The 14571-nt window shown below is 46.4% G+C and overlaps 1 protein-coding gene across 1 annotated transcript; it reads left to right on the plus strand.

Annotated features, from left to right (window-relative positions):
• The first annotated feature begins 7177 nt into the window (after positions 1-7177).
• On the plus strand, positions 7178-10993 carry SFRP2 (secreted frizzled related protein 2). The gene is made up of 3 exons (XM_039551551.1): positions 7178-7807; positions 8447-8527; positions 9929-10993. Exons 1-3 carry the CDS (start codon positions 7315-7317, stop codon positions 10231-10233), a joined length of 879 nt encoding a protein of 292 aa, XP_039407485.1. The 5' UTR covers positions 7178-7314; the 3' UTR covers positions 10234-10993.
• The last annotated feature ends 3578 nt before the right edge of the window (positions 10994-14571 follow it).

Consider the following 14571-nt stretch of genomic DNA (forward strand, 5'->3'; position numbering starts at 1 on the left):
ACCCTGGCACACTTCCTGCTACAGCTTTACTTACAGGGTCTAAACAAACCTTGTTTGCTGTGAAATCTTCTAGGGAAAAGAATATTACACAAGTAAACCAATGAAATACATCTCACGTTTTTTCCAAAAATGAAGTTTTCCTGCAGAAAGTAAGTCAACCCAACTCCATATCAATTGGAAACATGGGATGCAAGAAACCCACTTCCCTCAAAACTAGCAGTTCCAAAAGAAGAGAAGACCAAGCAACAACGACCTATTTGGGTAGAAGGCAGCTAAGATGAATTAGTCCCACAGTCAACAGAGAGCTGGGAATACTGAAAATATAGACATTTACAGAAACAAATACATAATTTTAAAAAAAATCCACGAAAATACTAAATAAATGTGCTAGATGGCTCTAAAACTTACCTCAGTTTATATTACAAGCATGCACTTGCATGTAGTGAGAAAGGAAAAATAGAAGTGGAGAAGACCATGTTTATAATGTATTTCAAACAGGGGTTCCTTTACAAGACTCTTCAGCTTTACTTTTTTGCACCAGATTTGGGAAGGTAAAACTGTACATTTCTAGCTTGAAAGCAGAATAGTAGAGGAAAGAATAAACTGGAGATGTTGAATAAAAGTTTTAATACATTCCCTGAATACATGTTAAATGAAAGTTGCTTGCTTTTTCTCAATTATTTCTGAACTTGTGAAAACTGCAGATGTAACACCAATACATCACAAGCCATGTCATGCAGATTCCTTCTGGGTCAGCTACTTCAAACTTTTGGATTTTTTTTTTTAATTATAATTTGGAAATACCAACTCTAGTGTCTGCAAATATATTTGAATTACTGATTATGCACCTACTAGTGATTACTTGAATCACTGTGTACTTTAACTCCAATGCAATACAGAGATTTGCTGATTAGATCAATCTAATATCACTGTTTCATTGCTTTATTTTAAATACCATAGCTTTAGGGAACAAGTTCTCTTGATTTTGCTTTTTTTAATGTTTTATTAAAATTATTATTATTTTAAAACAATTTCCCTTGACAAGTAACAGGTGTCCAAACCTTGAGGCCATTAGACTAGCTATCTATCTGCAAATCTGACCATTTCCCTGCAAGAAGCAAGTAGTTCTGAAAGCGAGTTTCTATACCTGCCTCACTCACACACTCATTTACAGCTGTTTTCTCTGCCAAGAGCTGCAGAAGCAGAGCAGTCAGCAGCTATTTTTTTCCCATGCATCTGCAGATTTACGTGATTCCCCCCCCTCACTCCCCCCAGCACACAGATCCACACCAAAGTTCACCAATGTCCCCAGCTTCGGCCACTCATCAGGGGAAGTACTAATGGGAACTTTGGACACAAATGGCCAAAACCTGCCAAAGTCCTAAAATTTGGAGCTAGACCCCTCATGACCAGTAACAACAGCAAAACTCACACGGTGGCCAATGATGGCAGTATTTCTGTCCCATGTCACCCAGCCCAGATGGAGGCAGCAATTCTCCTTTCTCCCCACCTGAAGCACCCGTGCCCTACACAGAACCCAGGCATTTTGGTATAAACACCCTGTCCTTTTGTATGGCTCACACCGTGGGGCCCTGCTCTCTGCTAAGGTGCTAGCTACTACCAGGCTGCAAATAGCAGCTAGGGGGAAAGAAAGGAAAGATTTATTACATTACAGCTTTTTAAACAAAACACACTAGGAAAACCAGGTACCATGCAATTGTAGTCCTCTAGGGCATGGTTCTGCTACCTTTGCTATCCAGCACTTAGATTAAATAGATAGTAAAGGGAGTGGTAATTACAAACAGATATTCTGCATGAGAAAAATGCTCACCATGACAAAAAGTGTAGCCAGATATAGATACATGTCTGATAAATTTGAAGGATCATAACTTACTAAAGCACTAGCATACAAATAAATCTGGATTTATATATATATGTGTGTGTGTGCATAATACAGCATCTAAGCACCTATATTTACCACTTCATATAAATGGAAAATACAAAGCAACATTAAAAAGCAGAGGTTTGGAATAATATTTAATAATGTTCCTATGGAAAACATTCCAAACTGGGGGGGGGGGGGGGGGGAAAAAAGGAAAAAGCACGAAAATTTGAAGATACTAAATGCAGGGAAACTACTGAGGGAATGAGCGCTAATATTAAAATAGTAATAAAAGGGAAAACCTAGAAAACTCTGTGTGACTTGGTTTTGTTTCCATTTGAGAGTAATCAGCCTCGGTTTGATCTTCCCCTTCCATGATACCAAACCCTGACTAAAGACGGCCTGGAGTTCCAGTCCCCAGACAGAGTTTGTAGAGAAGAAGGGCAGCGAGCAGAAATACATCGGAAGATCGATAGCCCGTGTCACTGGGCAAAGGAAAACACGACACAGTGGGCACAAGCGCCACCAAGAGGTTCTTCTGCCACCGCCCGAAGAAGATTTTCCCCCTGTGCCGCTCAGGCACATTCTCAACACCCTTCGAGCATGCTCGCTGCTGCATTTTCAGTGAGCATTCCAAACGGAAAGCAAAGAAAAGGTTAAGTTATTTTTTAAGGGTTCCTTCCAGAGAAGAGGGGGGAAGAGGGGAAGATATATCTACAGCAACTGCAGTTTTTGACAATGGAACTTTTAACTGTTGTGGCAACAGAAAACAAGATTGCTGCCCAGTCCAGATCTGGAAAATGTTAAATTCCACCTTATCAGCCACCGAAACAGCATCAGGAGGGATCTGTTGCTGAGCTGCCTCAAAATCTATGTTGCTGAGCTGCCTCATCAAAATCTATGCAATCCTATTTTTTTTTCTGTCAAATCAATTGTGAGATTCAAATAGCAATAACATTTCTGTAGTGTGACGTTAGAGACCATTTTTAAAGGTAAGAAGAAATTTTCTTCAGATGTTTTCATCGTGGTGAGAAAATTGGTTTTGTCCTCATCACTGCCATTTTATGAGCTGCAGAGAATGAGCTAAAAAGCCACAGGCTTTTCCTTTCTCCACAATGTTATGGGCAATTCCTCAAGCTCCAATTTTTTGCTTAGAAAGCCCCTGAGGTCAGATCCCCCTAATCTGCTTGGCCTGGCTACTCTCACTAGTAAGCGTCAGTGGGGCTGGACTCAATTCAGGGGTGAATGCATCATCCAGACAAGTCACCCAGGGAAAGGTGGGTGCTCTGTGCCAGGTAAGGCTTGGCTGCCCTCCATGCATCCATACCTCCCTTTGCAAATCATTGCTCTCAAAGTGGCAAATCATCCATCCTGGTCTCACCATTTCCCACCAAGGGAAACCAATCTGCGGTCTGCCCAGGAGCTGAAAGCTCAACATTTTCTCCAGGAAGGGGAGAGAGGTTGAGACACAGCCTTGAATTAAGCCTCCCGGGTGAGGGTGCAGGCATCCCAGGGAGGTCTCAGGAGTGTCAGACTGCAAGCCACCTGGCTAAATGCAGAACCTAGAGCATTGATCAGACTAAGTGGTCTCTAGAGGTTCCCTCCAGCCACAGTTATCCCATAGTTCTGCAACCGAAAAGGATGATTACATCTTCAGGTCGGTGACAAAAGAATATGAGGCTCAGGCTGGAGGAGCCACCAGAGATGGCTCAAAGCTCATCACATCACCAAAGCACCTCATAGGGTCGGGGGAAGGGAGAAGCAAAGAGGCCCCCACATACTGTACACAGCCAGGTAAGGAACTGAGTGATCTCAAGGCAGAAGACATGGAAAAATATTAAACAGATTAAGAAATTCATACTCTTTATTGCTGCCTGTGTCGAAGCAAGTGTCTTGCCTATTCTTCAGCAGACAGGCAAGTGTAAATACATTTTCCCTTTTCCACACCTCGGCTTCCAGGACTGGTCAGAAAAAGGTACAGAAGTTCAGAGTTCTCATCAAGGTTTGAAAACAAGTGGAAGCAGCACCACAGTTTTAACTTGGAGGGCACAGAACAGGTACACTCCTTAGAACACAATGCTGCACAGAACCCTATGCAAGTTCCAAGGACTCCAGTCATTTTCCCCACAGTTCATTCATTTTCACCACCAGCCATCAGGTAACATTTACTGAAGGTTGGGGGAAACTGGAGCTGAGGTCTTTTTTTCCAGGCAGTTCATTCTCTCACCTAACTCCCAAGATTTAAGGTGATTTAAGCACTTGAGGATTAAAGGCATTTTAACAGCTTATACAGATTTAAACATCTAAAGTGGCTTAAACGCTTATGCTACTTTCAGGGCTTAACTATCCATGGCACTTGATGAATTTACGGGTGCTCAAAAGCCTATGCTGCCTTTAAAACAATTAAAAAAAAAAACTTAATACATAAAAAAAAAATAAATAAATAAAGGAGGTATACCTTAAAACACCATTGTATTTTAGGAAAGCAGTCCTGCTTGGCTCCAGCCAGGTCGGACCAGGTCACCCAAGCTTCCAACCCGCCGCCTGTCGTGGGAGGTGGATCCCAATCCCTTACCTGGCGGCCTACGATGGAGAGCCGGGGCGGGGCGGGGCCCGCCGGGTTGAACTTCCCGGGAGGCGGAGGGGCGGCACCGCTCCTTAGTTCGGTTCCCAATTAACCGTGAGACAGCGGATGTTTATTGGCCCGAGCGCGTGCCGCGGGACACCCCCGCGGGCGTCTCCCGGGGCCCCGCCGTGCGCCCCGACAGCCGGGGGGCAGCGGCCCCGGGGCAGCCGAAACGCGGCTCCGCTCCGCCCGCGGCGCCGGGGATGGTGCTGGCGCTGCGCGGCGGAGCCGGGCCGGCAGGGCGAGCATCATCCGCGCCCCGAGAAGGCGGCTGGGGTCATGGTGAACGGCAGTCGGGTCCGCAGGCTGGGAACGCCGTTCCCGAGCTGGCAGCGAGGAGCACTGAAGGCAGCCTCGCCCTCTGGCGCTTTCACCTGCAAGGGATCAGAGCGAGAACACTAATAGATTGCTCTCGGGTCTGCAGGCGTGGGCCGGTTTTTTTTTCACTTGATCGCGGCTCATTTCAAACTTAGAGTAAATGAGTTCAGCGGAGGCCATTAAAAATGGAAATAATAAGGTCTGAATAAAACCTTATTTCAAATCAAAGCTTAATCCAGGAAAATGTGTGGGTTTTCTGCTTATTTCCTGTGGCCTGGAAACAAACAAGCAAACAGTTCTGGTGAAAAGAATGAGCAGGTTTCTGTCGGAAATGTCTCATCCTGCACGACGAAGAATGGTTATTATCTCTAGTCTAAACAGTCTGCTCAGATTTGGGTCTTTGCTCCCACATAGCCTAGCTGGCTGCATCCGTGTCAAGTAGTGTACAGGGAATTTGTGGATCAGGCAAATTTTCTTCTAATTGTGCTGAAATCCACCTGAAGAGATACCAATGACTCAAAAAAAATGAGAAGCAGTGGAAAAAAAGAGAGAGAAAAACAAACCACAAACTTGTCCATTTTACAAAGACCCAGTGAATAGCCCAACCATTCAGGGTAAGAGCAAACCTGTTGGTAGATTTCCTTCCACCACAGAGGATTTTGGGGACAGAGGCTGGTAGAACCAGCACTAGGAGCTGGAAGGGACATTCCTGGCAAGTGGCAAAGGCTATGACCTCTGGCAATCCTCAGGACTTGGCAAAACAGGCTTAAAATGGGCATCCTAAGCCATCAGTGGGGCTCAGTGCTATGGAAGGCAATTGCGGCCAGAAGCTTACATGTGCTCTGTTTAAAGGTAATTAATGGTAAGAATATGTGGTGCTGTAAGAAATAAACTACTTTTAAGCCTTACCACAAGTGACACTAGACATTCAGGATATTCATTTTCCAGGTATCAGCTTCAGGAGAGAAGCTGGCCTACAGGGAGATTACATTCATCAGCTTGCCCCACTGGAATGGATCTTGGAATCTCCTTTGAAAGAGCTGGCACTGGCTTCACCATGTGACAACAGCCTGCCTGGGGCAGCACTGCAGCCATTCCAGCATGGCAGACCTGTGCCTTCCTGGTGGGAATGCTGCAGGTCCCATCTCTTCCCTATGCCACAAGCAGTGAGTCACATCTCTGGGAAGCCCAGTCTGGAAAACTGATGTACAGGGATCCTGCAATTTGCAGAAGTCATCATGGCTGAGGCTAGCTTCCCATAAAACATCTCTATAAGGAGAAATATTCAGTAGCTGATTAATGAATGTGGTTTACCACAAAATGATACTACACAGGCCTACTCTTTTCAGTAATAATCCCATAAATAATATTACTAAAAATCCAAGAATTATCCAAAGCACACTGAAGCTGGGTTGTGATCCCAGTGCCTTGCCTGTTGTCTTCCCCTTGGTGGTAAATCAACACAAACACAATTCTTTAAGGGAGTTTCTAGGTGAAGACAGGAGTGAAGGGAAAGGGATGTGCCTATGCTGCACAGAGCCAGGCCCGCGCTTTCAGCCTCAGAAAAACGTGCTAGTATTTCGAAAGCACTTGGATTCCCTCTACTCGGGGAAAACCCCCACTGGCAGTCGGGGGCCATCCAGGGGCTGTAGGGCCCGGGTCGGCTGCAAGCCCCCACTCCCAGCCGGGGAGAGCCGGGGCAGGAGGGGCTGGGGGGCAGCAGGAAGGCCCCGCCGGGCAGCCCCAGGGCTGGGCGCTGCCAAGCCGGAGAGGGGCCGGGAGTGCCGGCAGCCCCCCCCGCCCCAGCTGCTGCCTGCGGCTCCAGCTCCGGGCCGAGCCCTGCCGGCATTGCAGGGAGGGACCGGAGGTTCCAGACACTCCCCGGGGGCTGAGGGAGCCGCCAGCCTCGCCCCTTGCCTGGGAACCGGCCCGGCCACATCCCCCGTCCGCTGGCAGCGAAAGCTCCAAACGTGGGCACGGGTGCCGGGGGGAGCGGGGGTGCCGGGGGGAGCGGGGGTGCCGCCGCTCCGCGGTGGCTGTGCCAGAGGCAAAGCTCACCTCCAGCTCCCCGCGGCTCGGGGCGGCCCCGCGCCCCCTGCCCGGCACAGGAGCTCCTCGGGGTTCTTTGTTCGCCGGGATCTTTCCCTCCTTCTCCGTGCTCGCACGGTAATGTTCCTTGCAAGGATTTCCTGCCAAAAGACAATCCCCCTGAGCAAAAGCAGACCGAGAAAGTAGTGACCAATCCTTTCTGGATGGCTGTCACCAGGCTCCTCCCAGCCCCCGCTCCCCCTGCTATTTGCATACAAAAAAATCCAGAAAACTCCCGTTTGCCCCAGCATCTCGCTCAGACCCTCCGTCCCCGCCTGGCAGCAGGAGCCCGGGCTGGGGGACGCTGCCTGCAGCTGAGGTAGCGTCGCGCCGCCCGCCCCGTCACCCCGGCCCCCCGAGCCTTTCGCCAGCCCCCCCTCTACCTCCTCCGCGCCCCAAAATGCAGCGCCGCCTCTGCGCCCTGCTCCTGCTGGCGTCCCACTGCATGGGCTCGGCCGCCGGGCTCTTCCCTTTCGGGGAGCCCGACTTCTCCTACAAGCGCTCCAACTGCAAGCCCATCCCCGCCCCGATGCTGCTGTGCCGGGGCATCGAGTACCAGAGCATGCGGCTGCCCAACCTGCTGGGGCATGAGACGGTACAGGAGGTGCTGGAGCAGGCGTCCACCTGGATCCCGCTGGTGCAGAAGCAGTGCCACCCCGACACCAGGAAGTTCCTTTGCTCCCTCTTTGCCCCCGTCTGCATCGACGACCTGGACGAGATCATCCAGCCTTGCCACTCGCTCTGCGAGGAGGTGAAAGAGAGCTGCGCCCCGGTGATGTCCGCCTTCGGCTTCCCCTGGCCCGACATGCTGGACTGCAGCCGCTTCCCCAAGGACAACGACCTCTGCATCCCGCTGGCCAGCAGCGATCACATCCTCCCCGTCACCAGGGAAGGTAAGAAGGAGCGGCCGAGTGGCCCCGGGCCGGCAGCATCTGCGCCCGATGAGCCGCCCCGACAGCGGGGTCCCTCCCCGGCTTTCCACAAGGGGACCAAAGCGTCTGCCTTGAGTTACAGCACGCCCCGGTGCTCCGGGACGAGGGGACCGGGGAGGTGGCCGCAGACCAGGCTCAGGCAGGCTTTTCCAAAGGGGCCGGGAAACGGCAGGCGCCGTCGGGGGACTGTCACCGGCCTGCACCCGTCTCCACCCTCAAAGAAAAGGTCTGGGATTCGGCACTGGAGCCGCGCGGCATCCAGAGGGTTGATCGCCTTGTGCGAGGGTCGTCGCTGTAGCGCGGAGCTGGGGTGCTCTGTGTCTTGTTTCGATCTCCCTCCCCACCCCCTTTGCACTTTTTTCCCCGTTAAAACAAAAACTTTTGGTCGAGGCATGACCTTAAAAGCCCACCGTGACCCCTGAAGCGGGTCTGCAGCAGGGTAAGGCGCCACAAAGTGCTCGGGCAGCTCCGGGGCTGGGGGGAGAAGGAGCAGGCTCTGGGGTGAAGGGAGGGAAAGCTGGCGTTTCCTAAAGGGTTCCCAACGCCACCTGCTGTTCCTTTCTCCCCGGGTCTGACGGGGGCTGTTGCTTGCATTTCCAGCACCCAAGGTCTGTGATGCCTGCAAAAATAAAAATGAAGATGATAATGACATCGTGGAAAACCTCTGCAAAAACGACTTTGGTAAGTGGAAGCAGAGCTCCTCTCGCTTGAAACTTGAGAGTCGAGGATCAGGTACACCTCCCGCTGGAGTCAGTAAGAGATGTGCCTGAATAAAGGCAGGGCTTTGACCGTTGGGTCATGAAACACAAAATTCCACCTTGGAGTAAAAGGCAGCCCTTTTTATCATTCTTTTCTGTTTACTGTTTTGAAGTACTGCTCTTTTATGTGGACGTTGCTGGCAAGCCCAATAGAAAGTAAAATGAAGAAAAGAAAAAAAAAAAGAGAGAATCTTTCATGCAGACTATTGCCTGGGGAGAAGTAGAGCAAAGCTTCATTTAGATGTTTGAGACAGAGCCGCATGACCAATCTCAGTCTATCGTAAGAAAGACTCTCTCTGCAGATTAAGAATGAAGCTCTATATATCATTTGACAGAGAAGGTAATGCACAGACAATTGGGGATATAAACTTAATGGGAAGATCTGGGGTTAGAAGAGGACAAGAAAGCCCCTTCAGCACAGACAGCTGAAGGACACATTATCCACACATTAGCATTTCAAGAGCAAAAGGGAATAAGGAGGGGAATCCTTTTACAATAGGTCAGTGTTTAATACCTGGAAACAGATTTGTAGTATAAGTATCTACAACAATTCAAAAGTCTTTCTTTAAAAAAAAGAAAACAAAAACCCACCCAAAACCTGAAACCATGATTGTGGCACATAATTGCTAAAACAACCAATAGTTTTGGCCTGGCAAATTGCACTCAGATAAATCCTCCTAAAGCTAAACATGCCCCACAGCTTCTTACAGAGCCCTGTATCCCCCTCCTAGTTATTTTACCAAATCTAATGCAGCTGTTGGACCAATTTGCCCTCCGTGGGATCTATTCTTTCAAAAAAACAATGCATGTGAAATATCATTTCCTTGCAGGTTTGCCTAAAATCCTCTCCAGCCTAATAAATTAAGTGTAGAAGTTTTGAGCTGCAGCAGAGATCAGGTTTCAGATTAGGTCTAGGTACTTGCCTCCCCACCTCCCCTTCAAACGCTACTTTCGGGAAGGCTGTCCTCTCCTAGCAGAAAAAATGGTGCTCTGGTTAGTGTAGCAAACCTGCCCTCTCTCTGTTGCGAACAGGAGAAAAGCTGGAAAAAATATTAATTTAGAAAGGAAGGGAAAAGAGGGGGAGGGGAAAGAGGAGAAAAGAAATCCAAAAAACCTCAGCCCTAAGGTTGATTCAAACTGAAATGACTTGCATGCCCTTTGTGGCTTTAGAAATGGAGCCACCTGCTGCCTCTTCTGTCAGCCCTGACAGTTTAATTAGCAATAGAGCACCTCCCTCCCCAGGTCCTCTTTATGTGCACTAATGGGAAAAAAACCTCTCAATCTCTCTCCCTCTCCCCACTTCCCCCTCCCCTCGCTCTATTAGCCTTGAAGATAAAAGTGAAGGAGATTGCCTACATCAATGGGGATACCAAGATCACCCCCGAAACAAAGAGCAAAACCATCTACAAGCTGAATGGGCTGACAGAAAGAGATCTGAGGAAGATAGTGCTCTGGCTCAAAGGTGGCCTGCAGTGTACCTGCGACGAGATGAACGACATCAACGTCCCCTACTTGGTGATGGGGCAGAAGCAAGCTGGGGAACTCGTGATCACCTCGCTGAAGCGGTGGCAGAAAGGGCAGCGGGCTTTCAAGCGGTTCTCCCGCAGCATCCGCAAACTCCAGTGTTAGTGGCGTCATCCCTGGCTGTCTCCAGCAGCCACCCCTGCCCCAAGCTCTCTGGGCCTCCCGCACCTTCCTGCTTTGGCCCCTCTGAGCCTCGAGATGCCGTGGGCACAAGACACAGTGACCGCTCTCCGAGAGGGGAAGAACCCCTCCGTTTCTGTACATAGGTTAAAATGTAATAAAAAAAAAAAAAATGACTATTTTTGGGAAGTATTAAAGTATCTCGCTTAAAGCTTGGGGGGTTTTTTATGGTTGCAAACGTGACTTTGGTCTGAGGTCTTTCCCTCTTTGTTTCGGTAATGCTGGTTCATTTATATTGCTGCTTCTCTGTAAATGTGCATGTTTGTTGTGCCACAGTAGGAGATGCAGAGAAAGCCAGGCGTGCTGCTGGCCTGTCACCGCGGGCACAGCGCTTCCGCTGAGGTGACATGGCTTGCTGTCTGTATTAACTCTATAAAGGTCACATTACGACTCTTGCATGTGATACATAGGCACCAGTAAGAGTATATTAACCATTCTCACATTTTATTTTCTACAAGTCTCAGCCCTTCACTCTCAGAAAAAAAACCAACAAGTTTTGGAGCTGATTAATCTGAATGCAACTTTTTTTAGTTTTTAATTGTTTTGCAAATTAAACCATCTGTAGCCTAACTGTAATATACCCAGTGGTTAACCTGAAAGAGTTGTAAAATATTGCTTTAATTAACCTTGTAAATACTCCAGATGAATGTTATATTCTTGTATATAAACTTTACATCATAGTTTACTCATTGTCTCTGTCTGTATTCACTTTAATCCATTTTGGGAGAACTGGGAGAAAGCTGTCCAACTGGGCTTTGTAATGGCAAAGCAGGATTTGTCATTCCACCCTAAGTGGCCAGTAGAAAAGCACGAGGAAGCCTCTAGTGCTGCAATCAGAAAATCGTAGTGGACCTCATTTCCCCAAAAATGAGCCCACAAGACACAGGACTGGGGTTCAGTCAGCTCATTTTAATATTGTCTGTTGAGCTTTAGGAGATGAGGCTTCTTTTCTGTGGCTCTGTTGTTCGACTGCCTGCATTTCATCTTCTCAGAGGACTTTCCTGACATGGAATTTCAATGAGACCACTGTCTTAAAAATTAAATCCATCTTTACATTTCTTGAAAAAGACATATTAAGGAAAAAATGTCATTCGCAACTTGCAATTCAGAATAATGGTAGAGAAAGGCATTTTTTTGTGTGTATGTACACTCACTATTCTTATTGAAAAAGAAAATAAAACCTACCTAATAGTGTAACTAAATGAATGTTTTTTAGCATTTTTCTTACAAATGTTTTCTGATGAAGAGTATTACCTGAATTTTACTGTACTTACCCTGAAAAATAATCTTGCCTCCCAGTGCTGTTACACGTAGCAAATTCTTCTTAGCTTCACTGACAGGATGAGCAGTCCCATATTCCCAAGAACAACATTTTATGTTAACACTTCACTGATTAACTACAAATCCAACACTTGGTTTTTCTTTAAAGTAAAAAAATCACATTATTTTCATAAATTTAGTGTTATTTTTCACCATCAGGATCAAAAGGTGAAATGTAAAGATCCAACATGTATGTTGTTTTAGAAAAATTGTTTGCCCTCTCCCACAGTCTTAATGCATTCACTACACCTCATACAGAGGTAGGATGCTGACCAGAGCAAGAAAAGAGCAATCCTCACAAATGTCCCCAAAAGTACAAGAATTTTAAAACAAAATTTTTTTAAAGGAAAAATGTAACCAATCACCAAACAAAAAGCCCCATTCCAAACTGGCTCTTAATTATTTTGTGAAATAGCATCTGTATTTAAAGGCCAATACCTTGCTGAAATGTCATTAAAACTTTTCTTCTGAATGAACCTGACTTACCAGGATACAGATTTGACTCTTTTCATGTTATGGTGTAATTATTTTAACACCAGCACTATGTCCATCATCTTACAGACCCATTGCATATCACTCTACACCATTACATGTGGTGTAATGCCTGTACCTGAACAGCTGTGGTTTTAGAGGGAACGAGCTCACAGATAAAGAGAAGCTGTCTGAAGGTGAACCTTCAGGAAACAGGCATGTGTGCCTCGTGGAGGAAAGCACTTTGAAGAGGCAGTTGTTGCAATGCAGTCACTGGGGACTGAAAATGAACAGCCAGAACTGTTGCACACAGCCTGCCTTGCAGATACTAAGTTGTCCTACAGCAGCCATAAAATTTTCTTAATTGGGCTGTCCTAGAAGGCAGCAGTACTGATGCTGATGAGGACAGACAGGTCACAAGTTACTCACTCCGGGGTCACGTTAAGGTCAAGACCATACAACAGATTTTTGCCAAATTGCTTAAATGTATGAGGACGTATTACCTATGATCAACAGTGCCCTGTCTTAAAAACCTATACCACATTCCTCTTTCTCTATCACAACATAAATACAGTTACACCAGAAGAATCCTGTTCCTGTCAGGACAAATTCAGGAGAAGAAGAACAAACTAAACTGGCAAACATTGAATTTTACTAGTATAATCAGCATCCTGGATTAAGAGCACCCTGCCATACAGATGCCCTAAGGATAAAGCCTTCTGCATGTGGCCCTTGGCTGAATCATTTGGACTATCCACCCTCAAGGTGAATTGGCAGGGGTAGGACTACCTTTCAGATAAATAGGATTTAGGCAAATGTGAAGAGTAGTGGGATTCACCTTTTCCCAAAGTTCCATTACCTTGTTCCAACAGTATTGTATTTAAAGATGGGTCATATCCACCTCACCAAGAAGTGTCAATGTTTGTTGTACTGTTTCTAGTGGTGTAAGAGCCAGACACTGCAAACTACTCAACTGAAAATTAGGATTAAGTCACAGCCTTAGGAAACTTCACCTCCCAGATACTGGCAAAGAAGTAAACACATACATTTTTACTCTTACTTACTCAAAAATAACTGAAAATCTTTGACTGTGCCAGGAAAATAGTGAGCCAAACATATAACAAAAATTATCAGAGCCTGTTACTTCTCATAATTGTGTCACATATACTTCAGAGTAACTTTATTACCTGGTATGGTATAGTTCACTCCTAACAAAGATTTTTGCAATTGATGAAAAAAGGCAACCCACTGCTGCATTTTTTCAGACACTTTTTGTCTTTTTTCTAAATAAAACAACATTTTTATGCTGCCAATTATGTAGCTTCCATTGTATTTGCTTTCATAAAAACTATAAAAGCAGCTGACTACAATGGATTAGTTTAAGAACAATAATAATGACACTTGACATTTATACAGAAGTTTCCATTTAGTTTCTCAGACTGCCTTCACAAAAATAGGCATTAATATCCTTCTTTTGCAGATCAGGAAAATGAGGCACAGTGAAGTGAAATAACTCATTCAAAACCACCCAGCAAGTCTTTTACAGTCAAGAAAAACAGAGTATTTTTTTCTCCAAGTTTTATGCTCTAATCACTAGCCCACAGCAATCAGAATGATGTATAATCACAGCAGCACTTAGATTATAATTCGAAAGCATAACAGCAACCAAGGCTCCCTCCAACTTCTTCCCCCCAGGTGTGTAAAAAAAATGTCCACCCAAATTCAAATTTAAAACCCATCAGCAATATTCCTCACAGTCTTTTCCTTTCTTTCTTATTGATCATTCTCTTTATCCTTTAACTATTTCTTAATCCTTTGTTTTCTCCGTCACTTCTCATTCACTTCAGACACCCACAGAGAAGCCACCCAGTCCCTCTCTCCCCTCTCATACAGACACTTTTGCCCTCAGAATGGTTTATTAAAGAACTCATGCAGTATAACTACACACAAGCCACAAAAATCCTAATGACTGGCTCAAGACTTAAAAAGACCCATGTGGGAAATCCAGCAAGAGACATGTAAATTTAATTTATGATTTTTTCTGAGGGCAGGAGGGCAGTTAGGTGCCACAAGGAACATCACAGGCACATGCTGGTCAGCTCAGGCCACTATACCTATTCTGCAGCAGGAGAATATGAAGATATTTAAGGAATATATGAGCAAGAATGAAGAATAAACAGATAAAACACACCTTGCCTTGCTGACCAGGTCTCCTGTATATCTCCCTGTTGTTATAACCCTTTGTTCTCCCATCTTGGGCCATGGAGCACCTCTCTCAACCCTCTTCCAGGGGTCTCGCTAGCTCTCTTCAGCCATCAAGGGTATCAACCAAGAGCAGAGCCACCAAGACTCCAGAAAGGACCACCACCTTGTCCCCTGGGTGCCTGGTGGGTCATGAAAAACCCCCATGCAACCAGCAGGGCAGCTCGGCTTCAGCTGCTTTGGCAGCCCACTGCCATCCTCACCAAGCCT

This window comes from Corvus cornix, chromosome 4, assembly GCF_000738735.6.
Source record: "Corvus cornix cornix isolate S_Up_H32 chromosome 4, ASM73873v5, whole genome shotgun sequence".
Classification (NCBI taxonomy): domain Eukaryota; kingdom Metazoa; phylum Chordata; class Aves; order Passeriformes; family Corvidae; genus Corvus; species Corvus cornix.